This window comes from Cavia porcellus, unplaced genomic scaffold (genome assembly GCF_034190915.1).
Source record: "Cavia porcellus strain 051 isolate PalLab524CR breed Dunkin Hartley unplaced genomic scaffold, mCavPor4.1 scaffold_6, whole genome shotgun sequence".
Taxonomy (NCBI): Eukaryota; Metazoa; Chordata; class Mammalia; order Rodentia; family Caviidae; genus Cavia; species Cavia porcellus.
Genome location: NW_026947489.1, coordinates 40,820,850 through 40,847,878, shown reverse-complemented (window position 1 = coordinate 40,847,878; position 27,029 = coordinate 40,820,850). Strand labels below are relative to the sequence as shown.

Here is a 27,029-nt window from a genome sequence, read left to right as displayed (position 1 = left end):
TGAGAGGCACTGTGGAATAGCAGGTGGAGAGTCAGAAGACGTGAGCCAGGCGTGGTGGTGCTCATCTGTAATCTCAGCACTCTGGAAGCTGAAGCAAGAAGATTGCCATGTTCAAGGTTAGCCTAGGCTACATGGTGAGTTCGAGGCCAACCTGAACTACATAATAGAACCCTGCTTCATTAAAAAAAAAAAAAAAAAAAAAAAGACATGGAGTTGAATTCATTCATCCATTAATGATGGGATCTTAGGAAATTCTAGGGCTCTGTATCCTCAGCTGTAAATGGGAGCAACACTACTACTTTACAAAGTTGTCTTCAGGACCAAAAGAACTAACAAATACAAAGCAGAATACTTCCCACATCCAGGCTAGTCCTGTGCAGAGTGAGGACGAAGGACAGAAGAAACAGGGACAAACTCCAGGCTCTGCCAGAGCACACAGCCTTCCCACAGACAGGCTCCCCACGTCCCGGCCTCTACACGTGAACAGAACCCTATGCTCTGCCCCCACACGTGCATAGGAGCTAAGCTAATTGGTTTTAAAGTCTCTTTCTTATCTTGCCCCTAGCAGTCAGTGGCTGTGTGCCTATGCAGACGGCAGGAGGGTGTCCCCACCATGGCTTACACTCAGCACCTGGCTGGAATCAAAGCCCACTTCCGGATCCACAGCCTCTTGGCTCGACAGTGCCTTGCAGAATTTCTGGGTGTATTTGTGCTCCTGGTAGGTAAGCTAATGAGGTGGAGTAGGGGGAGGAAGTCGGTCAAAATTTCTAGCTCTTCCTAGTATTATTTTTTCAGTTTCTTGGTATCCTGATTCAACTCTCAAGTTTTCCTTTTTCCTGTTCTCTTGTCTCTCCTCATTTCTCTTCTACTTTGTGATTCTCGCCCATCCTCATCTCTCACATTCTACCTTTTTTATTCCTTTTCTTTCTCCCCCTCCCCCCTCCCCCTTTCCTCATTCTGCCTTTCTCCTTTCCTTCTAGCCCCTCAGGTCTATTTATCTCTCTGGCTCTTTTTCTCTGTGGATGGTTTCCTGGGCGCCTCATTCCTCATCCCCCATCTCTCCATCAGCTCCTCACCCAGGGGGCTGCGGCTCAGGCTGTCACCAGTGGAGAAACCAAAGGGAATTTCTTCACCATGTTTCTGGCTGGCTCTTTCTCCGTGACAATAGCCATCTACGTGGCAGGCAATGTCTCAGGTGACGAGAGTCAGGTCTGGGCATCAAGAGGGTGGGATGTGAAGGGGAATATGGGGATCTGGAGATGGCAAAAAGACAGAAACTTTGGTGACTCATGGACATTATCTCCTTGAGCTTGGCCAGTGCCCTGGACTGAGATATGCCTTTGGCGTCACCTAGCCCTTACCCTTCCTGTATTTCTCCATTACCCCTCTTCACACCCATGGGTCACGTAGGCAAAAATCTATAGTAGGGCACTGAGGTTAAATACTGGCCTCCTGCCTGGCAAGCGCAAGGTCATGAGTTCGATTCCTGGTGTCAAAAGTACTGGCCTCTTGTGCCTCACCCTGAAGCTCAGGGCTCATCTCTGCTTTGAGCCCACCTGCTTGTCCCTTAGCAGTCTGCATTAGTGTGCTTCACTGGAGCCTTGACATATAGTGCACTGTGACAGACAGAGCAACAAGACCTGGGTTCAAATCTGAGCTTTGCTTTATTACCTGGACAAGTCATTTGCACTCTTGGAGCCTAAATTCCTTCACCTCCACCTGTTGTGAAGGGTTATGGGAGGAAGCAGCGGCATTACTTGTCTGGCAGTGACACTGAATGGAGGCTGGTTTTCTCTCCTTGATCCTTGAAGGAGCCCACCTGAACCCAGCTTTCTCACTGGCCATGTGCCTCCTGGGACGCTTCCCCTGGGCCAAGTTCCCCATTTACTGCTTGGTGCAGCTGCTGGCTGCCTTTTGTGCCTCAGGAGCCACCTATGTCCTTTACTATGGTAACAGGGGACAGAGCTGGGGGACTGTGTGTGGGGAAGGGTGCCTGAGAATGGTTCTAGATGATCAAAATTAGAAACCCTAGATGTCCCCCTCTCAAAGATGCCTTACAGAACTACACAGATGGGAAACTGACAGTGACTGGACCCAAGGAGACAGCCTCCATCTTTACCACCTATCCTGCCCCCTATTTGTCCTTGAACAATGGCTTTCTGGATCAGGTAGGTGTGAGAGAGAGTCCTGGGAAGCCCCAACATTTGCCTTGGGACCATAGGCCCTAGACGGTGGAGTATGGGGGTGGTTCTACCATTCTTCCCTATCCCCAGGCTGCCTGTGTTGGACAAATCGAGATGAAAGAAGTGTTGGTCTGGACTGGCTGGGTAAAGCAGGCAGATGGTACCCTCAGCAGTTGATGGGGTCCCCTCTGCCTCTGTCAAATTCAGGTCATAGGCACTGCGATGCTGATTGTGGGGCTCTTGGCCATCCTGGACAGACGCAACAAGGGCGTGCCTGCTGGTCTGGAGCCAGTTGTGGTAGGGCTGCTGATCCTGGTTATTGGACTCTCCATGGGTGTCAACTGTGGGTTTCCACTCAACCCTGCCCGGGACCTGGGACCACGGCTCTTCACCTACGTGGCTGGCTGGGGCCCTGAAGTCTTTAGGTGAGAGATGGCTTTCCCTGGTGTGCACCACCTTTACTTCCCTCTGCCAGTGGCTCTTCTCCTGGATCCCCAGCTCTCTCCCAACACAGTTCTCTAGGCCTTTTAGACAGGGTTCCTTTGCCAAGCACTATGTTCTCCTTTTCTCGTCTCCCTGCCCAATTGTCACAGACACAGTAAGATTTAGAAATGTTCTGTTAGGTATATCCTACTACTTCTTTAGGCATTAGCAACTTCATCAGCAAAATTCCTATAATCAGACCATTCCCTCAGGCTAGCAGCTGGGCCATGGCTCTTGGAGTCCATGCTAAATGCCTCAGGATCTACCTTAGGGAGAGCTCCCTTGTTGCTATCCCCAGACCTTGGAGACAGGGAGGCTAAGTGAGCTGTGCCTGCGACCACCCTTTGTCCTTTTCTTGCAGTGCTGGGAACGGCTGGTGGTGGGTGCCGGTGGTAGCTCCTCTGGTGGGAGCCACTCTTGGCACTGCCATATATCAAATGTTTGTGGCTCTGCACCACCCTGAGGACCCACAGCTGGCTCAGGATCTGGACTCCAGTCAGCACGAAGACTCAGACTTGGCAAAACCTGCCTCACCTCAGATGCTGGAGTGTAAGCTGTGATTCTGACAGAATTAACCTCATGTATGGATTCGAGAGCCACAACTGGCCCGTTTCCAAGACAGATATTCTTTACGTATATCAGACCCTGTTTCCCCCGCAGACACCCCTTTCTCCTAAACTGGAAAGGAGGCCTGGACAGGGGAAACAGAGCAGGAGGAGGTTAGGGTGCTCAGGTCCTGCTCCCCTTCTCCCCGCAAATGCCTTTTCTCAATTTAGGGGCCTCTAAAGAAGTAGTTACTTACAGAGGCCGCCAGGGGGTGCACGCCTTGAATGCTGGCTCCGGAAAGCTGAGAGAATCGCGGGGAGTGGGTGCCAACTTCCCACGCGGTGGGGGACATAACCTTGGAAACCCCAAAGCTAAGACCCACTGCCCGGCTCCAGTTCCCTGTTCCTGTTGCAGCGGCGCCGTGCGCAATACCCTCCAGGGGCGCCACCCCGAGACTCTGCCGCCCCCGACGGTCGGTCGAGGTGGGGAAGGAGGTTCCACCCGGGGGCGCGTTGGGGCGGCATGGGCCTGGAGATCTGGAGAGCCAGGCGGAGTAACAGAGGCACAGCTCAGTGGACTACCTAGCCAGCCCCGAGCCATGTCGTCTCAGCGGAGGGTACAATGGCACGAGACCAGCCAGGGCTTGGAGAAAAGGCAAAGGCGCAGGGGCAGACAGCTCCGAAGGGGCTAAGGGAAGACGGATACGGAGGAAAGTTCTCGTAGCTCCACTTCTCCGCCTTCACTCCCCTCCTCCAGATGATGCTCTTTTTGCAGAGAGGGCAGCAGCTTTCTCCCGTCCCCTTTCTCCCAAATTAAATAAAACCTGGGTTACCCTGACTCGCGGTTATTTTCAGGCTCACTCTAGCCGTTGAGGCAAAGGGTGTAAGCCCCCTGCCCGGCACAAAGATGGCGGCGCGTGCTTCCAGCGCGCACTGCCCTCCCCCTCCCCAAAACCCCCTCCCGCCCCCCGCCCTGCACCGCCGCCGCCGTCACTTCCGCCCCGCCGCGGCCGAAACTGACACAAAGTAGCGGGCCGAGGCCCCGGGGAGAGCTGGGCCACAGCTGGGGGGCGGGAGCCCGCGGGGAGCCGAGCGAGCGCCCCCCGCCCCAGCCCCCGGCATGGGCCGGACAGGGCGGCCGGGGCGGGCCCGGAGCGCAGAGCGCTGAGGTGAGGTGGAAGCGGGAGGCGCGCGCGGAGATGCGGATACCCGGCCGGGCAGCGGCGGCCCAGGGGTGTTGCAGGCGCGAGGACCGGGGACCCAGGCGGTGCGCAGGCAGCGCGGGAGGGCGCCACAGGAGACGCGGAGACTTGGGGTGGGCGCCGGAGTAACCGGGTCCCAGCCTTTCGGACCCGGAGAAGGGACTTTGGAGCCTGTGGGCTTTGTCTTTGGAAGGTGGAGGTCTCTGTGTCAGCAGGGTTGGGAGCTCTGAGGGTTAGAGCTGTGCAGAGAGCCTTGGGTCCTGTTCTCACCCCGGGAAGAGGGCGACTCGGGGCCGTGGTGACGGCAGGTGACCTGGGGGCCTTACGTTAGGGTTCTTCCTGTCTCTCTGACCCGCCAGCCTTCTCTGCTAAAAAGTCTTGGTTGGAAAGGAGCAGGAGCAGACGAGAGGAGGAGCTGTTTTCATCCATAAGCATCGCCTCCTTCCCAGAGCTGGCTATTTTTATCCCAGATGTGGCTGCAGAGGGGGCTGGGGCAGGGTGACAGGGCAGGGCGACGTGGCTGATGGGCCGGACCGGGTTTAGAAAGCCCAGGGTGTGTGAGGGTGTGTGAGGATGGGACGGAGAAAGTGTGGGGGTCCCTGTTGCCAGTGCTTCCCCTTCCCTCCCCATTACTATCCTCTCCCCAGAGGATGGGCTCTGTAGCGAAGCCTGCTTCAGTCTCCCCACCATCTTAGATGTAGAACTTTATTGATCCGGTTCCAGACCCCAGCTTTCAGATGCCTGTTCAGTTCCTCCATTAACTTTTTTTTTTTTTTTTTTTTTTTTTTGTCTTTTTCGTTTTTATCGGTACCAGGGATCGAACTCACGACTGCCTGCTTGCAAGGCAGGCACTTATGCCGCTGAGCTAAATCCCCAGCCCCCCTCCATTAACTCTTGCTAAGGATACAGACCCAGACCCTTGAGCTGGCATTGTTTCTGGATTACCTGGCAGTGTGAGACTGATCGGCCAGGAAACCTGTGATGCCCACTGTGCATCCTCCACTTTAGCCTCTGCTTCTCCACCCAACCCTCTTGTGACTCATACTCTAGACTGGGTGGAGACCCTGGCTGGGGGCCCTGGAGGAGGACTTGGCATCTCTAAAATGTGGATGAAATTTTTTTTTTCCTAAGCCAGGCACCCTTGGCCTGCCACATTTGGGGAGGGTTAGAGAGGAAGAGTACTTCTGGTTCTCAGTGTTGTCTGATTAGGGGTCAGTGAGGGAGTCTGCTGGTGAAGGGAGAAGCGGTTTGGGTGACGGGGCTATGGGTAGAGTCTGTAATTATAGTGGTTGGGTAGACAGGCAATTAGTATCCCTTGGAGCTGACAGGCTGGTGAGGTGTTCCAGTAGGCTCGAGCAGGGGGACTGAGAAGGAGGTTGAAGGCCTTTCGCTCTTTGCTTTGGGCCAGGATGGGGAATAGGGTCTGAGGGTCAGGGATCACCTTCTCTTCCTCTTCCTCTCTCTTTCCCCAGTTGTACCGGGGATTGAGCCCAAGGCCTCAAACATGTTAGGTGGGTTCTTTACCATTGAGCTACATCTCCTGCCCTTTTCATTTTTTTAAGACAGGGTCGTGGTAGTTGGCCAAATTGGCCTTGAGTCCTTCCTTGTGGTCCTCCTGCTTCAGCATCCCGGGTAGCTGGGATTATACAACATTTCCAGTTCAGGTTTTATACCTTTTTAGGAGAAAGAAAGGATGTGGGAAGGTGGAAGGATGACTGATGCTTTCTGAGCTTGAACCCAGTTTTACACTGACTGGACTAGGTTTAGGGTACAAGAGAGAAAGGGGAGCCTCTCTGACATGGTTTGAAAGACCCTTCAGCTAGCCCAGAAGGAAAGCTGGCCCAGATTGAGAGGAAGTGGTTTGGGGACTGTCTGAGCAGGAAGTGAAGGCCAGCCCTCTAATGTGAGCGCCTCTGTGGAGGAGGTGATAATGGAAGCCCCAACCGTGGGGGTAGGGATTGGGGATTTATGAACATTTCAAGAAGGGTGGAGCCTGCCTACTGTTTTCCTGATGCCCTGCCAGGTGTTTCCTGGTTTATGTTCCCTCCACCCCACTCTTTGGGGGAAAATACTGCTTTCTAGTACAGGCAGCACATATGTAACCAGGAGAGTACATGGGATATCCATTGTCCTGATATGGATACCTTGAGACCTGTGTCCCCTTAATCTGGCCACATGTCTGAAGCTCTTTCCCTGCAGGTCTTGGTTTCAGTAGATGCCCAGCCTCCACCATGTTACCCAGTGCAGAGGGAATGGCCCCTTTTCTGTGTTATCCTTCAGCAGGAAGAGGGAGTGTTGGTGGAGCTGGTGGGGAAGGGCTGGCAAAGGCAGTCAGAACTGGAGAAGGGAAACTTTAGAGGGTCTGATGAAGGGAACGAAGGATCGCCCTCTCCTTCGTGACCAGCCGAATGTGTTACCTTCTTTCAGGGTCTCCCATGGGATTGCTGGGACCTTGTTGGGTGAGATGGCACTGTGTGCGAAAAAGCACCCCCCAGGTAAGAAAGGCAAGGAAGGAGTGGCAATCCCTGGGACCGTCATGAGTGGTGGTTCTTGCTCAAGGAGCCAAGGGAAGAGGGACAACTGGGATGGGCCTAAGGGAGGGCAGGGTTTTTTTTGTTTGTTTTTAAATAGGGTCTCACCACGTAGCCTAGGCTGGTTTCTATGTAGTTTGCAGACATCCTCCTGCCTCAGTCTCCCTAGCAGTGCTGGGATTACAATTTGCGTCACCGCCCCCGGCCTGGGAATGGGAGATTAAAACCCCATGCTTCCTGACAGAAGCCTAAGAGAGTTTTTCCTTTGGATGCTTCTCCACCTGAGTTTCCTGGTGGGATGCAGCGAGCACAAGCCCCTTGCTCACACCTCTGTGTTCTTATGTGGAGGTACCTGCAGCTCCCACTCTCTAGCCTGGGGAGGGCCTCGTCTCCTCCCCTCATTTTCTACCTACTGGATTCTATGTGCTCGCTGCGGGAGTGGGGGGGGGTCAGCACGGTTGCCCCCGACGACGTGCAACCCGCCCGCCGTATTGGCCGGCCCGGGGCGGGGAGGCGGGGCTTCGCTGGCATTCGCCTACGCGGCGCTGGCTGCGCGGCCCCTGCAGTCGGGACGGGCGGAGCCGGGGCTGCGCCAGGCGTCCCGGGTCACTTAGGGTGTGCGTGCTGGGGCTGCAGTAGACCTGGGGGCTGCGGCGCTGCTGAGGTCGCAATGGTTCGGGCGGGCTGGTGCCGCGGCCCCAAAGATGGCCTGGGTTGAGGGGCCTGGGCGCCCGGAGTGGCTGGGGCTCCCTTCTGAGCGGCTGCAGCTCCTGCACCTCCCCTGGGGGCCGCCCCGTAGGCGGTAGGCGCTGCTGAGACCTTGGACAGTGTGCCCTCCCCCACTCAAACCGGGACCATGACGGTCCCCAAGGAGATGCCCGAGAAGTGGGCCAGGGCACCTCCCTCCTGGAACCGTAAGAAGCCCGCATGGGGGACAGGTAAAGTGAGGCAGCGCTTCCGCACCCCTAACTCCCCATTCATTCTCCACATTCCCTTTTCCTCAGCTTCCAGTCTTCCTGGTTTTCTATCTAAATCGGGAGATCCTGGCAGATCTTTTTCTTCCTTCTTGGCTTGGCCTGTGGGGATTTGCAGGGTCTTAACGCGAGGGGGAAGTTTCTGGGAGTAGCGTGGTCCTGCTCCGGTGGACAGGGGATGCTGTGGTGTGCGTATTGCTGCAGTGTGATCTGCGTGGGGCCGGGGAGAGGAGTCTGAATGCTGCTTTTGGCTCTTTGACAGATTTATGGTACTAGGTTTGCTGCCCAACTAAGTTATTCCCTTTTATCGCCCGAGGTCATAGCAACGCCAGGATGTGGGCTGGGGACCCCTTCATAGGAGATCCCCCACTGTGGGACCTAAATTTTGGTGCTTACAGTCTGGGACCTGTGAAGGTTTGGATAGGTGTAACCAAGGGACAGGTGAGTGATTTAAGGGAAATGTATGAAGATGGTACAGGAAAGGTCACAGAGAGCAGCTGTTTCAGTTATTTCTCATTCCTCTCTTATATCTGTCTCAGTCTGTGTGACCCATATCCATCAGCCCCCACCTTCCCAACTTGAAGATGAGCTGTGAAATAGGTGATGTCATTGTTGGCCAGTCAGAAACTGCTGCTGGTGACATGTGACAAGCAGAGGCTCCTGTGGGGGAACCGCACATGGGGCTGAGATGCTGCTGCAGAGCAGCTCCAGGGCATGGTGACCCTTAGTCTTAACACCCATCCATTCCTCCCATAGATGTGCCAAATTCCCCGGTGTGTGTGTGTGTGTGTGTGTGTGTGTGTGTGTGGGGAGGATGCTTTGTGTCTTCAGCTGCTGTGCCTGGCTTATGATGATGGCTATGTTAATTGTAACAACACAGGGCCTAGGGATTCCCATGACCATTAGTGGCTAAGGCTCCTTCAGAGCAGGAGGATCTTGACTGGAGGGAAAAGAAAACAGGCTTTCCACTGTATGTGACAGGCAGAGCCGGGCTGTTGGTGAGAGTAGACTGGAGACAGGAACTGAAAGGCAAGCCAGTGAAGCTAACTCTGTAGAACCATATTCTGTGAACGGAACCAAGGGCTCTCTGTGGATCCTCCACAAAGTAGGATGGTCCTGATGAGGTGTGAGTCCCAGCCTTAGTTTGTTCTTCCTAACTGCAGTGTGGTTCTGTTGTAGAAGAAGAGAGGAGGGCACGGGCCAATGACCGAGAATACAATGAGAAATTCCAGTATGCGGTAAGTGACACCAGACCACCTGTTCCCCAGTGGGAGGGGGAAGTACAGGAGCATCCTGGGCTGGGACTGAAGGGGGGCCTCCCCCTGACAAGGGGGATGATTAGGGGAGGCAAAGGCAGCCTATTTGGCTACTCTGCATATGCTCCAGTGCTGAATTTTTCAGTCCTTCACTGATCAGTGAAGCAGGATATACTGAGCCAGGGAGAGACCCCTCCTGGTGCCCCCCACACCCCATGGTTGTTGGTATTTAGGAGGGAGGTTTGGGGAAGTGTAAAGATAGAGAAGCCAGCCTTGGTTTCTAGGTAGGGGCTGGGGGCTGCCTCATTATCTTATCTCCTACTGCCATAGAGCAACTGCATCAAGACCTCCAAGTACAATATCCTTACCTTCCTGCCTGTCAACCTGTTTGAGCAGTTCCAGGAAGTTGCCAACACCTACTTCTTGTTCCTTCTCATTCTGCAGGTGAGTGGCCTTTTGTATATCCATTGTGACAAAATCAAATGAAGCCAGTGAAGAGGAGGGTTTAGGGCAGGAAGGCATTAGACGAGCCTCAGAAGCATGCTTCTGTTTCCTCTTTTCAGTTGATCCCACAGATCTCTTCCCTGTCATGGTTCACCACCATTGTGCCTTTGGTTCTGGTCCTCACCATCACAGCTGTTAAAGATGCCACTGATGACTATGTGAGTTGTTTTCATTCTTCTACTTTTCTCCCATTACCCTTTTCCTTCCACCCCTAACTTAAGCTCCCTTCACCCACCATAATTCCATGGTGGTCTTGCCATCCCTTACCTGGTCCAGCTAGCTCCAATGTACCTTGGCTGAGGAGGAATAGGGGAGTCAGGGAAAGCGTAGGTCTGTGAATGGATATACGCAAGGCATTCCCTATCATGCACTGAGTTCACCAATGGTCAATTCCCTTGGAGCATCGAATTTTGGACTTTATACTTTTTATTTCTCCTCTTTTTAGTTCCGCCACAAGAGTGATAACCAGGTGAATAATCGGCAGTCTCAGGTGCTGATCAATGGAATGTGAGTGCCTATTGCAGATGATAGCTCTTTGGGGAAAGAGGGTCCCTGGGAATTTTCTTGGCTACTGACAGCCTCTCCACTGTCTTCTTGTTGCTGCAGCCTCCAGCAAGAGCAGTGGATGAATGTCTGTGTTGGTGACATTATCAAGCTTGAAAATAACCAGTTTGTGGCGGTAAGAGACAGGTCCCCCCTTCCCCAGGTCAGGAGTGCTGTGTTTTCTCTGGGCAGAAAGGGTTGAGTCCCTCCTACTTTTGTCTTTTAAACACCATGAAAGGGGACTTTCTTGAGTGGGAGGCTTCCTCTGTGTCCTGTTAAGATGGCTGAGACTAGCCATTGCCTGGAATAAGAAAGCTAAGAGCGCTTAGGTGGGGAGCCATCATCAGAGCTCACTGAGGTGGGGTTGGGCCTTTGGGGTTCTTAATAGGTTTTCTCTGTAGGCGGATCTTCTGCTTCTTTCCAGCAGTGAGCCCCATGGGCTGTGTTATATAGAGACAGCAGAGCTCGATGGGTAAGTGGCATGCTCAGTATTAGCTTTCTCCTTCTACCTCCCTAGGAGCCAAAATACAGCTTTTGAAAGAGGTTTTTAGTCTAAACTCTGTTGCTTTTGGTAAAAATCGGGGTCAGAAAGGCTTTGGCTGTGTAGAAGTCTTTGCACCCTGTAGTCAGATGCCCCAGAAGACAGAGAGGGACCCAGAACTCTCAAGGGTGCTGTCCTTTCAGAGAGACCAACATGAAAGTGCGCCAGGCAATTCCTGTCACCTCAGAGTTGGGAGACATCAGCAAGCTTGCCAAGTTCGATGGTGAGTAATCCTGCAGACGCAGCCCTCAGGTAGGGGAGGTGGGTCGGGCTTTGTACATTTTCCTATTGGCTCCTTAGTGCTGTGCTTATACAGCTTCCTGGACTATTTTGTGAAGGGAAACTAGTTGGGCCACTTGGTTTTTAGCTGATAATCATTTCAAAGGAGTTTTGTGGATGGTGTTTCCCACTTGCTATGCGTGTTGAGAGAAATTGAGCTTACTATTTTTGCTGATTATCTCATAATGATATATGCTCCTTATCAGAAAGCAAACTGTGGCACACATACAAATAGTTAATATAGTGGTTTCTCCTGCCCTCCAATTCTGCCCTTCTCAGGGAGCTACGTTAAGTGGCAATTCAGTGTGTAGTCATCAACAGGTCCCCCCCCCACTCCTCCCCGTACTGGGTACTGAACCTAGGACATTTTGCACTGAGCTACATCCCCATTCTTTGGTAATTTTTTATTTTTTGGTACTGGGAATGGAACTCCTGACATTGCATCTGCCCCCTTTTTCTTCATTTCCAATCAGATTTTATTGTACATTTTACATATAATGATCACATTCATCATAAAAAGTTTGTACCTGTGCAGGATATAACTCCCTTCGTCCCTTCCTCATTCCTTTTGAAATTTAATTCAAAAATTTTTTCTTTGAAACAAGGTCTTGCTAAGTCACTAAATTGCCCTGGCTGGGCTTGAGCTTGTGATCCTCCTGCCTCAGCCTTTCAAGAGTGCTGGGATTATAGGTGTGCACTACTATGCTTGCCTTATGTATGTTTTTTACATGTGTTTATAGAAACATATGTAAATATAATTAAATTAATTCTATTGTGCTGAACAGCCTGCAAGCTGCGTTTTTTTTGTATCAGGGATCAAATTTAAGACCTCGTACTTGCCAGGCAGGCAGTGGTGCCAGTGAGCTATATCCCTAATCCCTAAGCTACCCTTTTGTAAACTTGTCATATATCTTACCTCATCAGTACATACAGAATTCATCTTATTTTTTAATAGTTGCTTAATATTTCTGAGAATTGATGACTGCATGACTATTCAGTGGCTTTCAGTATGCTGTTCCAGTAATGTTTTTATAAAAACTGTTGTTCCCTATACTGTTTCCTAGAGTCCCAATAGGGGGTCCAAAAATGGGTGTACTTTTTTTTTTGAGACAGGCTCTTGCTCTGTATTTCTTGCTGGCCTTGAACTCAGTATATAGCCCAGGCTAGTCATGGCAATCCTCCTGCCAGCCTCCTGAGGGCTGGGATTACAGGTGTGTATCACTGTGCACTGTGCCCGACTTTTTTTTTGTTTTTTGTTTTTGAGACAGGATCTCACTATGTGGCCCAGGCTGGCCTTGAACTCACAGAAATCTTTTTGCCTTAGTCTCCCAAGTGCTAGGATTTCAGGCATGTACCACCACACCTGGCATTTTTTGGGGGCTGTGTTTGTGTGCTCTTAATATAAATTCACAGTACCTTATTCTTGTCCTAAGAAGTTGCATCAGCTCACATTGCCGCCAGCAGTGCCTGTACTCTTACACCCTCTCTGTTGGCTGCTTTTTCTGTTTTACTGTTTTGTGGTTGGGCTGTAGGCTGGACCTTGAGTAGTGGCACTCCTGTCTGCCATTCAGGTGAAGTGATCTGTGAACCCCCCAATAACAAGCTGGACAAGTTTAGTGGAACCCTCTACTGGAAGGAAAACAAGTTCTCCCTTAGCAACCAGAACATGCTGCTGCGGGGCTGTGTGCTTCGAAACACGGAGTGGTGCTTCGGGCTGGTCATCTTTGCAGGTGAGCCTCCCAGCATTTACAGAAAGAAGAGTAAGAGTTGGTGATTCAGGCCTTCCATGGGAGTGTGGGCTGGAGCTGCGTAGCCTGGGAAAATGTGTAGGTTAGAAACCTCCCGCCCTGCATACAGACTTCTCATCTAGTGACTCGATTCCCACTGTGGTCCTGCTGCCTGGGGATCAGTGCACAAATCTAGAGGCAGATTTGTCATCTGATTTTACATTTTATTCTAGGTCCTGATACTAAGCTGATGCAGAACAGCGGCAGGACAAAGTTCAAGAGAACAAGTATTGATAGGCTAATGAATACACTGGTGCTCTGGGTAAGCTTCCCCTCTGTTTCCCCACCTCTGCCCTTCTGAGTCTCCCTGGGTGGTTCTCTTTCCTTCAATTGCCTTTCCCAGGTCATCAGGCTTTGGGTTTGGCTGTAAAACCACCCATAGACCAGCTACTCAAAGGCAGTGTTTATTTCAATCTCCTTTAGGCTGGAAAGATGTTATTTTAAAAAACTTTAGGAACGTGCATAAATCAACAATTTAAAGTTGAAACAAGTCATCCCTTCTCTGTCTCCCGGTTATGATGATGGCCCAGTACAGCATGTGACCTTATGTTTGCTTCTGCCAGGGACAAGGAGGCCTTCATAGGATGAAGAGGCAATTAAGAGAAAAATTTCCATTTAGAAGCTGGGTAGCAGACTTCTTTCCCCCAACTTCTAAGGATGGAGGGTCTCGGAGGAAAAGTCTCTCTTTATTTTTGGCAATTCCTGAATCCTTCTCTTATTGAGCTAGAAATCTGAGCTCCTAGTTGGACTCGCATAGTTATCTTGCCCCTCCTGCCTACCGCCTACCCCTTGCATGCCAGCTTGCAAAAGCTGGGCCCAGCCTCTGTTTAGACAGCCTCTGTCCAGGTTGTAAAGAGGTCACAGAAACCCAGCCTGATTCCCCAAACTGCATGTTTTGTTGTTTTAAAAATATTTCAATGTATATACTAATTTATTTCATTTATACTAATAGTTTATCTTAGTTTGTTGAAAAGAAAGTTTGTGTTATGTTTCTTTTTTTGTAGAATCTTTTTGGTTTATGTCTTACATTGAGTGTTTTGAAGGTAATGATACATAGTGTGAAAGCGTTTTTCATTAAAAAAAAAAAAAAAAAAAAACACCAAAACCCATTCTGAGAGGGGATGATTAAGTCTGACACACAAAGGCTCACCCTGCCTGTTGGTTGTCTTCGAGCACCAGGATGATTCCTGTTTCAAAGCCTCAACAGTGGAGGCAGCTTTGAAACAAAATGTAAAAAGCCATGTAGTGGTTTTGATTATTTTCTTTAAATGTCCAAAACTTTCTTAAGATCCTTCTTCATCAAGGAGGGGAAGAAGGGTTGAAAGAAGGGTAAAAATGAGGGGGAAAAAAAGTTATATCATGAAAAGGTACAAGTGTTCTATGATGAATATGATCGTACTGTATACCTAAAAGATCTTTGAAAAAAGAGCTTTCTTCAGAGTAGAGTATGGTAGCATATGCCTGTAATCCAAGCAATGGGGAGGGCTGAGGCAGGAGGATGGCAGATTTGAGCCCTGCCTGGATGAAGGCTCTCTTGACTTAGCAAGATACTATTTCAAAATTTTAAAAAATGGCTGAGGATTTAGTGCATATTAAAGGCCTCAGTTCAATCACTAGTACTGAAAAAAAAAAATCACTGTTCATGAAAATAGTTTGTTTCCCAAGTAATAAAAAATGGCACTGTGTGTAAAATAAAGACATTACAGCAACACAAGATATTTGCTAGCTGTTTTTCATGAGTGTTTTTGGTATATTGAATGCTTACCCCGACTCTTCCCACCTTTGAGACTCCTGAGTGTTCCAGTGTGGGAGCTGCTTTGCTGTTTTAACTTCCCCAGCATACAGATGTGAAGGTGTTCAAAGAGAAGGCCAAGTGACCACCTATGGCTGATAAGACCTCATCACAAGGTCTGATCACCGGTCCTGAGCTCTTTTTAGTAAGGCATGCTGCTGGTTTAAAGATGCCTGAGTTTTGAAGGGCTCAGGTATGAAAAGTGACTGTCCTCAGTGATGCGCTTGCTTTTGAGAGTTTCCCTGTCTCTGCCTACACTCAGATTCTCATTCTTTCATAGATTTTTGGATTCCTGGTCTGCATGGGGGTGATCCTAGCCATTGGCAATGCCATCTGGGAGCATGAGGTTGGAACACGCTTCCAGGTCTACCTGCCCTGGGACGAGGCAGTTGACAGTGCCTTTTTCTCCGGCTTCCTTTCCTTCTGGTCCTACATCATCATTCTCAACACCGTCGTGCCCATCTCACTGTATGTCAGGTATGTGCTTTCTCTCATCTGTGGTCTCCTATAGGGTGGATTTGGCAAATTTTCTGTGAAGGTGAAACCCTTGAGAAGGAATATAGAGCCTTCTTTTTCATGTACCGTGAACAGTTTTTGTTATCTCTTTACCTTTTTGTACAGAGCAAAATTTTACCGCAGTTTCCTGGCACTTGGGACTATATTAGAACAACCACTGTAGTGATTTATTCAGTACATATATATTGCATGCCTTCCATGTGCCAAGAATCGTAGAGGTGCCATGGCATATGCAAAGATGAACCAGGAATGGATTTCCTTCCCACTAGGAGCTAAAGACTGATAGTGGAAGAAAAGTCTCAGCACAATGTAAATAAAGCAAAGTAGGAAGAAGGTAGAAGTCATCCTACCTAGATAGAGTGTTTTGTGTAAAGCAGGAATGTGTCAGATTGCGTTTACCTTCAGAAGCAGCAGACTGATGGGGAGACCAAAGCACTGCCAGGCTCTGAGATTCCAAGTGGGAGGCACCAAGCATGTGAGGCTGAGAGCACCTTCTTCCCCAGGCAGATAGGCAGAGGACATCTCAGAGGAGTTGCACTGGGGCGGGCTAAGATAGCTGGAAGGGACAGCAGGAAGAGAACCCCAGAAACAAAGGCAAGGGAGCCAGAACTGGCAGTGCCTTCCAGAACGGTTAGGGGCCTGGAGTGTGAGTAAGGAACCGTGGAAAGGAGATCTGGAAACAGAAGCCACCTCTGATGTTGGAGTCTGATGTCTTTGCCTTTGGGCCTTGTGCTTGGCAAACCACTAAAGGTTGTGGTTTTTTTTGTTTTGTTTTTGTAAATCGAGCCAGGCATGGTGATACATGCCTGTAATCCCAGAATGTAAGAGGCTGAGACAAGAGGATCATCACAAGTTCAAGTCCAGCCTGGACTTCATAGCAAGACCCTGTCTCAAAAAAAAAAAAAGGGTGTTCTGGGATGTGTTGGTTGACAGTGTTGTGCAGCATGTACAGAGGGCATCTAGGAGGTCTGAGATGAGCAGACCTTGATGGGAGGGAGCCAGAGGAGGGACATGAGAGGAGGAAGGGAGAATTTCGAGGAGGGAAGCTTTCTTTTCTGCTGGTGCCTTGCATCTGAGGTAAGGAGTCCTGTGACGTTTAAGGAGCTGCTCAGTACTCCTCCTGTCTTCTACTTGTAGTTGATAGAGATCCCCAAATAGTCCTCAGCTGTTTCTACTGGTCCCAGACCCTAGTGCTCATGATGAGTGGAAGGTAAAGTACTTCTGTACCATGAAGACACAGTTAAGCTTTTCCAGAAGACAAAGAGGAGGGCAGTCCTGCCTCTCGTTCACTAGCCATGCGACCCAGGCACGTCTCTCAGCAGTTGGTGCCTCCTGTGACTTCTGCTTTCCTATATAAGTGAGAGCTGCGAGACCTGTTTCGTCCTTTACTGAGGGATGTCTTAATAGAAGATGGGAAATTAGAAAATACATTTTAGGAATTGAATTACTATACAAATATCTATGGCCATACCACCCTGAACATACCCAGTCTTGTCTGAATTACTAATAAATATTAGGTGGCAGTGTTTTTGTCATCATTGCAAGTGCACCTACTTACGTCAAAATGCCGGGCCCCCATTTTTGACTTTCGCTATCCCTGTTTTGTAACTTGGGTGACTCAAAGCTATTGGTCGCTGCCTCAGGGAGTTTACTTTGTAAGGCTCATCAGGTGCTGGTGTATGTAGGGAACCCTGGGATGGCAGGAGGCTGGTCAGCTGCAGGAGGAAAGGGCAGTGGTGGCATTTCCAGCTTTCTTTTTCTGCTTGGTAATAGGCACCTCAGTTGGGTCTGAAATAGGGTTCTAGACACAGGCGTTACTTGGTTGTACGGAATCCAAAGTCCCTTTGTGCAAACACTCATATCCCCATCCCTAAGGTAACAGTTAGCAAAAAGGAGAATAGGAGATGTTGGCAGCACTCTGCCATTGTCACTTGGGATTAGCCCCGTATTGTTTTTTTTTTTTTTTTTTTGCTTAGGCTGGAGTTGAATAGCCCTGTATTCTTGAGGCCCCCTCCCTCCTGAGTGGGGGCAGTGGGGGCAAGCAGCTGTACAGCCATCTTAGTGTCTGCCTCCCAGCGTAGCCCCTGAGGTGGCATCTGTGTTGCTGCAGCATGCACAGCAACCCTCATTATTTCTCTCTTTTTCTCCCTCCCTTTCTTGTGCACTTGCTCTTGTTTTTCTCTGCATGGTTTCTGTATTATTAGTCCTGAGGTAAGAACTGGTCAAGTGCCTTGTCCACAGTTCCTCTTCCTCCTCTGCTGTGCTGTCAGTCCTGCCTGCCCAGGCCCTGTGCACCTTGTGTCTGGAGAGGTCTAGAGGGTCGGGTTAGGGAGATCCTTTGCCAGCCGCACATGGTTCCCATGCCCAGATGTCCTTCCCCCCCAGGTTCCTGTACCCACATGTCTTTTCCATGTTCTCCCCAGGTGGAGGGCCTGAAGCTACAGCTCATGTGGGTGGGGCGGCTTCTCCCCTTCCTGCCCCAGCCTTACCTCCTGTCCCCTGTGCAGTGTGGAGGTCATCCGCCTGGGCCACAGCTACTTCATTAACTGGGACAAGAAGATGTTCTGCATGAAGAAGCGCACTCCCGCAGAGGCCCGCACCACTACCCTGAACGAGGAGCTGGGTCAAGTGGAGTATATCTTCTCTGACAAGACCGGCACCCTCACCCAGAACATCATGGTCTTCAACAAGTGTTCCATCAATGGCCACAGCTATGGTAGGGCAGTGCTGCCTAGGGCTAGGGCTTGCACAGTTGTCTTGATGTTGAGTTTTACTTCCCTCCATTTGGATCCGGAGGGTTGGGAAAGGATCTGTTCTGTTCTTACGCCAGGCAGTAAAGACTGAGAATCTTGCTTTGTTCTCCTCTGAAGCCCTCGCCCTGGTCTCAGCTCCAGGCACCGGGGAGCTCCTTGCCTGTTTGAAGTGAAGCCCCAGACCCTGGCCTCTGGGCATCCTGGCCAGGGTGGACCTTGGCTGGCCTGCTGGTGTGCTAAACTCTCCCCATGTTGCTGCTCAGGGACCTTGTGAGTCTCTGGAATGTGATTGTGGTCTCCCAGTTGCAGTGGCCTGTGGCTGCTGGGATGGCTTGGCTGGCTGTGCGGGGCTGATCTTCACAGAGGTGTGAGCCCTGCTTTCTGTACTAACTGAACTCACAGTGTGTGAGGCTTTGTCTGTGTAGACCTAGAGTGTGCTGGGTCTAGAGGAGTCTGGGACCTCTAGAGATGGAGGTCAAGAACTGAGTCTGCCCCAAGGGGCAAGCTTCTGGGAGGTGTTGGGGTAGGGCTCCTACAGTCAGGATCCTGGGTTCTGGAATCCAGGGTACCTGCTGCTTCCTGTCCCTTGAGTCAGCAATACAAGTCTGGGTGTCATTTGCTTGGTAGGTTAGGGCTGAGCATTCCGAGGGCCTCTGGGGTTCTGTATTGGAGGATTTCCCCCACAATCTAGAGAACTCCAGCTCTGATGTTGCCTCTCCTCTGTCCTGGCTGTGCAGGTGACGTGTTTGATGTCCTGGGACACAAAGCTGAGTTGGGAGAGGTAAGATTCAGTCTCTACAATTTTTCTATGCTGAACCAGGCATAGTGTTGCATGCCTTTAATCCCAGCACTCAAGAGACCAAGGCAGGAATATTGTTGCAAATTTGAGGCCAGTTTGAACTACAGAGTGAGATACTGTCTCGAAAAACAAAAGAACAAAAAAGTTATGGTATCCTCTGGTCAAGCACTTGACCAGTAGCAGTCAACATAGTTGGGAGTGATATGCTGTCTGGGCAGGAAATGGAAGCTTCCTGGAGCGATGCATGCTTTAAAGAACAGGTGGCTGGGCAGGAGTTTGAGGTCTGCAGTGCCCAGGGTCTTGGCTGTCCTGCTGAGCACTGTGAGCAGGGGCAGCCTCTCTTCTGGGATGTAACCGAATAGCTCAGCCTTTCCTGAGAGCTTTCTCACCTGTTCCAGAGGCCTGAACCCATTGATTTCTCCTTTAATCCTCTGGCTGACAAGAAGTTCTTGTTTTGGGACCCCAGTCTCTTGGAGGCTGTCAAGATGGGGGACCCCCACACACATGAGTTCTTCCGCCTCCTTTCTCTGTGTCACACTGTAATGTCAGAAGAAAAGAACGAAGGTAAGCCTGAACCCGCTTGGCTGTGTCCTAGCCTGGTTTATATTCTTGGCTCTGCTCGTGGTGCTGCTGGACCCGCATTCCTGGGCAGGGGTATGGTCAAGCTCATGGCCATTTCCACTATGTACCTTCTTCCTTTCCACCTAGGAGAGCTGTACTACAAAGCCCAGTCCCCAGATGAGGGCGCCCTGGTTACTGCAGCCAGAAACTTTGGTTTTGTGTTCCGCTCTCGTACCCCTAAGACAATCACCGTCCACGAGATGGGCATAGCCATCACCTACCAGCTACTGGCCATCCTGGACTTCAATAACATCCGCAAACGCATGTCAGTCATAGGTGAGCCCAGGACTGGGGACACTGGGGGGCTTGGGGTAGCACGCATGCCTGGGATGGGTGAGATATCCCGGTATATCTAGGTTGTGGGTTTTTGCCCGCACTTCTTTCTCATTCATAGTGCGGAACCCAGAGGGGAAAATCCGACTGTACTGCAAAGGAGCCGACACTCTCCTGCTTGACAGACTCCACCAATCCACCCACGAACTGCTCAGCGCCACCATGGACCACCTGAATGTAGGTGTGAGGAAGGAGGTGGGCTGGGGCTGCTGCTCTTGTTGTTGCAGCACTCAGAGGGGCCTTTCTTTACTTAGTTAATTAAGTTTATTGATACATTTTAGGTATACATAGTGTCACATTCATTATATGAAATTTGTATCTGTACATGATATGACTATGACTTGCTTTTTTGTGTTTTTCATGTTGTCTTATTAAATATATTTAAGGTATCTGGCAGAATATTTTAATATTTATATATGTAATAAAATGATTACTACAATCAAACAAATTAAGGCCATCCTCTCCCAGAGTCACCTTCTTTTGTATGTGTCACTGGGGATTAAATGCAGGGCCTCCCCACTGAACTACATGCCAACCCTTTTTAAATTTTGAGTCAGGGTTTTATTAAGGCATTTGGTTGCCTAAGCTGCGCTCAAACCTGTGATCCTCTTGCCTCAGCCTCGCACAGTACTGGGATTGCTGGCATGCAGTACCACAGGCAGCTTACTTGTGTTTGTGTGTTTATGTTTAGAATACTTAGAAGATTTTGTGCCATGCATTATTAGCTCCTTAGACATACTGGGGTGTGACTTTCCAACTCTGCCTCCAGGAATATGCAGGGGAAGGGCTGAGGACCCTGGTCCTGGCCTATAAGGATCTAGACGATGACTATTACGAGGAGTGGGCTGAGAGACGACTGCAGGCAAGCCTGGCCCAGGACAACCGGGAGGATAGGCTGGCCAGCATCTACGAGGAAGTTGAGAGCGACATGATGGTAAGAGCTCAGGGCTGGCTGCAGTGGGCAAGAAGGGTTTGTGCCTGCTGCTCTTGTGCCAGGAAAATGCCTTTGTGGAATTTTCAGCTGTTGGGTGCAACAGCCATTGAGGACAAACTTCAGCAAGGGGTACCAGAGACCATCGCCCTCCTCACACTGGCCAACATCAAGATTTGGGTGCTAACTGGAGATAAGCAAGGTGAGAAGGCAGCAAGGCAGAGAGAACTGTGCTGGAGAGTAATCCCGCTTTGCCCTTGCATGGAGCCATAGCCACCAGGCAGAGGAGCATGTGGACCTTGCCAGGTGCCTGCCATAGTTCTTGCATTTTCTCTTGGTAGAGACGGCTGTGAACATTGGCTACTCCTGCAAGATGTTGACAGATGACATGACAGAGGTGTTCATAGTCACCGGCCACACTGTTTTGGAGGTGCGAGAGGAACTCAGGTAAACAAAGCCTGAGGGAGGCAGGTGCTCTATGATGCGCCCTGAGGTTGGGTAAGCTGGGATCCAGATTTCCAGCTCTGGCTTGGAAGACAGCACCATTTCACTTTACCTTCACAGGAAAGCTCGGGAAAAGATGATGGACTCCTCCCGTGCTGTAGGCAATGGTTGCTCCTATCAGGAGAAACTGTCATCTTCCAGGCTGGCTTCTGTCCTAGACGCTGTTGCTGGGGAATATGCTCTTGTCATCAATGGTCACAGCCTGGTAAGTGTCACCATGCTTAGTCTGGTGACATGAGAGCATTTGTCTCAGTACAGCTTTATGTCTTACCTTGTTTTCATTCGTCTTTCCTATAGAGGGCACTGTGGTCATCAAGGCACAGGGAGGAACTGAGGCTCCAGGCTACTTTGGGGCCAGATGTGCCTCTCTTAGATCTCCCTGTGTTCCAGGCTCATGCACTGGAGGCAGATATGGAGCTGGAGTTTCTGGAAACAGCCTGTGCCTGCAAAGCTGTCATCTGCTGCCGGGTGACTCCCTTGCAGAAGGCGCAGGTGGTGGAATTAGTGAAGAAATACAAGAAGGCTGTGACACTTGCCATTGGGGATGGGGCCAATGACGTCAGCATGATCAAAAGTGAGTGTGGCCAGTGCAGGATTGTGGGTGGGTGGACAGGCGCAAATGGTGCTCACTGAGGTTTTGGGCCAAGAAGGCGGGGGGAGGGGTGTCATTTGGTAGATCTGTGGTGGGTGGCTGTTTTCACTTTCCCGTCATCTCTTGTCTCTCAGCGGCTCATATTGGTGTGGGCATCAGCGGGCAGGAAGGGATCCAGGCTGTCCTGGCCTCCGATTACTCCTTCTCCCAGTTCAAGTTCCTACAGCGCCTGTTGCTGGTGCACGGGCGCTGGTCCTACCTGCGCATGTGCAAGTTCCTCTGCTATTTCTTCTACAAGAACTTTGCTTTCACCATGGTCCACTTCTGGTTTGGCTTCTTCTGCGGCTTCTCGGCCCAGGTATTGAGCACCCCCATTTTTTGTGATGTGTTCTGTGTGAGCTCCCTAAGGGCAGAAATCGTATCTGTTCTCTTTATTGCCCAATCCTGTTATCTGGTGTTTGCATTAAAAGAAATGTTTGTTGAAAGAGTTGAGAGAAGCTTGAGAAAATCTCGTAGAGCTCCTTCGGTGTCACTCAGTGTCCTCCTCGGATTGATTTGCAGGCAAGAAAGGCGAAGTACTCACTCTGTCATCCCTATTCTCTTCCAGACCGTGTATGACCAGTATTTTATCACCCTCTATAACATTGTGTATACCTCCCTTCCAGTCCTGGCTATGGGGGTCTTTGATCAGGTATGGAGGAGTTTGGTTCTCAGGCAAGATGGGAGGAACACTACTGTGACAGTGTGTTACTCTGTTAGAGGGGCGTGTGTGGCTACCCATAGCACTGCAGGGGCAGTGCCTCAGATTGGGCTGTGGGGAGGCTGCAGCTGACCTGTAACTCCCCTGGGTTGTTGGATAAAGACTGTCTGGGAGCTGCTGTCAACCAGGGCCAGGATTTGCCCTTGACTGCCCTGAGACCTCCTTGCTGTGTGGCATCCCCACATAGGATGTCCCGGAGCAGCGGAGCATGGAGTACCCTAAGCTGTATGAGCCAGGTCAGCTGAATCTCCTCTTCAACAAGCGAGAGTTCTTCATCTGTATCGCCCAGGGCATCTACACATCTGTGCTTATGTTCTTTATCCCCTACGGAGTGTTCTCAGAGGCTACCCGGGATGATGGCACCCAGCTGGCTGACTATCAGTCCTTTGCTGTCACTGTGGCCACGTCACTGGTTATCGTGGTCAGTGTGCAGGTAGGAGGTGGTCCTGGAACTGACTGCTAGAGGGTATATTATGGGCCTGCTTCTGGAGGGGTGGTTGGAAACGCCTTCTGTGACAGCCACTACTCTCTGCAGATCGGGCTGGATACAGGCTACTGGACAGCCATCAACCACTTCTTCATCTGGGGCAGCCTCGCAGTTTACTTTGCCATCCTCTTTGCCATGCACAGCAACGGGCTCTTTGACATGTTTCCGAACCAGTTCCGGTTTGTGGGTGAGGGCCTGTAGCTTTTTTATGAATGAGTGAGGAGTTGCAGATATTCTAGCAGGGTGGTCAACCAGTGCGCAGGTCACGAGTGCTTAGCGGCACTTCTTATGTGCCAGGAGTGCTGCACTGTACTATGCTGTGTCAAAGTGTAGCTGACCAGGCCACATTTGCTCCTGCAGATCCTCTTTATCTGGGAAGGTGGTGAGGCTGTGGTGGGTCAGGGTGGCTTTGTGGTTGGCAGAGACACTGCCAGTGGGGTAGCCAAGGGTAGTCGAGAAGGGCCAGGAATGTGAAGAGGCTACTGGTTCTGGGGGCAGTGCTCCAGGTAGTTGAGAAAAGCTCCCCTGGAGCCGCAGAGAGGTGCTGGGAAGGCAGCTTTCATGGACTCAGAATGCCAGTCTGCCAGGTTTGGTTCGGGCTTATTAGAAGTCATTTATTCAGGGGAAGAGGGGCAAAGGGCATGGAAAGATTGCTTTAGAAAGGTGAAAGTTGCCAGAATGGTCAGTGGGGAAGCTGCTGTGCTGAGTGTGAGGCTGTTCAGAACCAGTACCAGGCAGCCATCCAGGTGGCAGAGAGGGGCTGGCTGGGGAGGAGGAAGCAAAGGCAGCTCCTGTAGGCCTTGGTGTTTGCTGATAGGTGTCCTGTCAGCGCCTACTGTGTGTTACCCATTGTGGGTGCTGGGGAGGCAGCACTAACAACAGATACATTGCTTCCCCCTGGGTTTGTGTATGAGACAGGTGATTTGCAGGTAAAAAGATAGAATATCTAGAACTGGTCTTCCTGTGAAAAACAGACAAGATGTGATGCTTAGTGGTAGAGGGCTTGCCTAACATAAGTGTGGCCCTGGGCTCCCATCACAGCACAGCCAGAAAATAAACAATTATGGGAGCAGAGGTGGGAATGGAGAGGAGACCAGTTAGGGTGCTACTGAGAGACCCAGATAGGAGTTAGGATGGCTTGGAATGCGGTGAAATGCAGTGGGATACTCTAGGTATTGTGAAAATGAAGCCAGTGCGTCAGATGAGAGTGTGAGGTTTAGTGGGAGCATGGTCAGTGGTAGGTAGTGCTTCCTAAATTAGGAAAGGCATGGGACAGATGTGGGGTGGGGAGACAGTAGCTTTCTTTGGTCTACAGGGAGCTTGATACTTGCTGGACACTCAACAGAGATGTCAACTAAGGGGGTTAAGGAAGGTGCTGTGTGCTATGGGAGAGAGTTTTGGACCAGAGACAGATTTAGATGTGAAATGTTTCAGAGTCTGCCAGGAGAAGAGGGAAGCCAGAGCTGTCTTAGGTTTTGAGCTTGGGGAAGTTGGATGGAATTCAGGAAGTCAGGGAGCTGCTGCCCTGGCCACTTGGGAATTCCTACCAGCTTCTGTTTACCCCCAGGGAATGCCCAGAACACGCTGGCCCAGCCCACAGTGTGGCTCACCATTGTACTCACCACAGTCGTCTGCATCATGCCTGTGGTTGCCTTCCGGTTCCTCAGGCTCAACCTGAAGCCAGATCTCTCTGACACGGTGAGGGCTTGGGCTGTCCACCCTGGGGACCAAGACTGATAGAAGAGGCTCTATTTTGAGCTGTCCCATGGCTATTTCTGGGCTATATCACAACTGCTCAGGGTGTTGTTGGTGGTCGTATCTGGGTCTTCTTTGTGGCAATGGCTGACTCTGTGACACTGATGGTGTCCCCTTCCACAACAAACCCCAGGTCCGCTACACCCAGCTGGTGAGGAAGAAGCAGAAAGCTCAGCACCGCTGCATGCGCCGGGTGGGCCGCACTGGGTCCCGGCGTTCGGGCTACGCCTTCTCCCACCAGGAGGGCTTCGGGGAGCTTATCATGTCCGGCAAGAACATGCGGCTCAGCTCCCTGGCACTCTCCAGCTTCACCACGCGCTCCAGCTCCAGCTGGATTGAGAGCCTGCGCAGGAAGAAGAGTGACAGTGCCAGCAGCCCTGGTGGTGTGGCTGAGAAGCCCCTGAAGGGGTGAAGACCTGGCTGGGACGCCCTGTGTCAGTGGCACAGCACACAGGCTGTGGGGCCCTGGGGTACAGCCTCTCTGAACTGCCACCCGCACTCCTTGCCTGCCCAGCCTGCAGGGAGCTCTGTCCTGCTGGCCCTGCTGTGGGGGAGGTGAAGGAGTGGACTGGGTAGGACAGGGGCTCAGATGTGGGGGCGCAGCCCCGTGGGGACTAGCTGTGGAACCGAAAACGAGGAAAACTGTGAGAGATTGCGTCTGCCCCTGCCTTGCCGGGGAACCCACAGGGAGACTGTAATCTCCTTATTTTTTTACTCCCATTCCCTAGAGGGGCCCTTGAGCCTCTGTTCCTCAATTACACACGAATGTATCATGCTGGAAAGCCAGAGAGACCTGCTGGGGCCTCAGGCCCCTCATACTGCGTCTGTCTCCTTGATTTGTATTTGTATCCTCTTCTCTTCTCTTCTCTTCTCTTCTCTTCTCTTCTCTTCTCTTCTCTTCTCTTGTAATTTGACAGATGGAGGAGAACTTTATGTGACTTTTCTGTTAGGTTGACATCTTACCTTTCCTGGAAAAAGGAGACTGGCATCCCCTGGGAGCCCTACCTGGGGGCATGGTTCCCTCATGGGACAGAGGGGTTACCAGCAAGGGAGGTGCTGTCAGCTCAAGGGTGGGGGGAGAGGAGACCGGAAGCTTTGGTCCTCACCCTCACCTTGAAGGAGGAGTGTTTCCTTTTCCCAGCAGTTCCTGGATTCCATAAGTCCTGTTGCACTGGGCTGGAGCCTTTCTCAGTGAGTGAAATCCAAGTATGGGATTAGTGGGGGAGGTAATTTTCTTTTATTTTGAACTGAGTCCCAAGTTCATTAGCAAATTCCCTTTCCCTTTCATGTGGCACTTTCTTGTACTACATCCCAAGACCCTGAGGTGGAGGAGTGGGACAGGAAGCTGAGCCTGGTGGGGGACTGAGGGAAGCTGCTGCTCTGCTGGCTGCTCCCCGTGGAGGAGGTCCCACCCTTGGGGCCCAGCACCTGGGAGGAGCCGGCAAGGTCCTTGTCCCAAGTTGAGGAGAGAAGAACTGGGTCTAGGCCAGGAGACTGCTCAGGGCCCGCCTTGGTCAGAATGGGGCTCCCTCAGAGCTGGCCCCAGCTTGTCCTGTCACCCACATCCCAACCTAGCTGCTACCTAATCAGCCTGGAAGAACCCTTTCCTCTTCTTTGGTAGTTGGGGTAGGAGAGCTGGTACTTGGTGCAGGGACCTTCACTGGGCAGTGGGAGAGGCAGGGCCCCAGGGGAGCTGGAGTGGCACAGGGGGTCCGGCTGGCATGGGCAGGTTGCGGGGGACAAGAAAGTCTTGGCAGGGAAACCCGCTTTTGGCCACAGTTTACAAACAGTATCATGTCTGTCTGTGTGTCTCTCAAGGTGAGAGTCTGATTTTTATACCAAAGAGGAAATGATTTTTTTCATATTTGTTTTGTCTATATTATATAAATATAAATATATATATATATACAGTTATATATATATTATTTTTTTGGTTCTCTCTCATTTTTTAGGGAGGGAGGAAAGTACTAAGTTGCGTTGAGCTGTAATTAAGGAACATTCTGTATAATTTATGACACATTTCTATACTTGCAAAAATTATATCATTTTATGGATATAAAAGAAAAATGCCTTTTTATAAAATTCCAATTTCTGAGAAGTGTGTACTTTGTCTCTTTTCTGGTATTTAAGGCTGGTGGTAAACGTAAAATCAGAAGCTGCCTCATTAAAGGAATTGAGTAGGTGGATCCGGGGGAGGTAGGGAACTGGAGCTGTGGGGACAGCGCCTCCCTCCCCTCTACACCCCTGGTCTGAACTTCAGAGGGAGAGGAAACCTGGGTGGGGCTGAGGCAGAGCCTTGGACTTGTGTCCAGCGGAAGGCTTAGGACCTTGAGAGGCCACTGTTCCGACCCAGGCTAC

At 50.9% G+C, this 27,029-nt stretch overlaps 2 protein-coding genes across 5 annotated transcripts; both read left to right on the top strand.

Annotated features, from left to right (window-relative positions):
• The first annotated feature begins 585 nt into the window (after window positions 1-585).
• Window positions 586-4,049, top strand: Aqp10 (aquaporin 10). The gene is made up of 6 exons (XM_003475579.3): window positions 586-718; window positions 1,069-1,195; window positions 1,812-1,949; window positions 2,050-2,168; window positions 2,391-2,608; window positions 3,028-4,049. The coding sequence occupies exons 1-6, from the start codon at window positions 614-616 to the stop codon at window positions 3,224-3,226; spliced, it is 906 nt and encodes a 301-aa protein (XP_003475627.1). The 5' UTR covers window positions 586-613; the 3' UTR covers window positions 3,227-4,049.
• A 172-nt stretch (window positions 4,050-4,221) lies between these two features.
• On the top strand, window positions 4,222-26,769 carry Atp8b2 (ATPase phospholipid transporting 8B2). 4 transcript variants are annotated; one of them, XM_023567546.2, is made up of 28 exons: window positions 4,222-4,380; window positions 6,841-6,908; window positions 9,098-9,156; window positions 9,505-9,618; window positions 9,738-9,836; window positions 10,124-10,185; window positions 10,285-10,357; window positions 10,623-10,693; window positions 10,906-10,985; window positions 12,613-12,771; window positions 13,002-13,090; window positions 14,901-15,097; window positions 17,644-17,852; window positions 18,627-18,670; window positions 19,087-19,252; window positions 19,397-19,585; window positions 19,704-19,819; window positions 20,412-20,576; window positions 20,664-20,775; window positions 20,915-21,020; window positions 21,138-21,282; window positions 21,468-21,651; window positions 21,804-22,027; window positions 22,277-22,360; window positions 22,617-22,862; window positions 22,965-23,103; window positions 24,484-24,614; window positions 24,805-26,769. In XM_023567546.2, exons 2-28 carry the CDS (start codon window positions 6,878-6,880, stop codon window positions 25,081-25,083), a joined length of 3,573 nt encoding a protein of 1,190 aa, XP_023423314.1. In that variant the 5' UTR covers window positions 4,222-4,380; window positions 6,841-6,877; the 3' UTR covers window positions 25,084-26,769. The 4 variants fall into 4 exon arrangements, with proteins under 4 accessions (XP_023423314.1, XP_063106508.1, XP_063106506.1 ...); XM_063250438.1 differs by having other exon boundaries at window positions 9,082-9,156; XM_063250436.1 differs by lacking the exon at window positions 4,222-4,380 and adding an exon at window positions 5,209-5,924 and having other exon boundaries at window positions 9,082-9,156.
• Window positions 26,770-27,029: the final 260 nt, after the last annotated feature.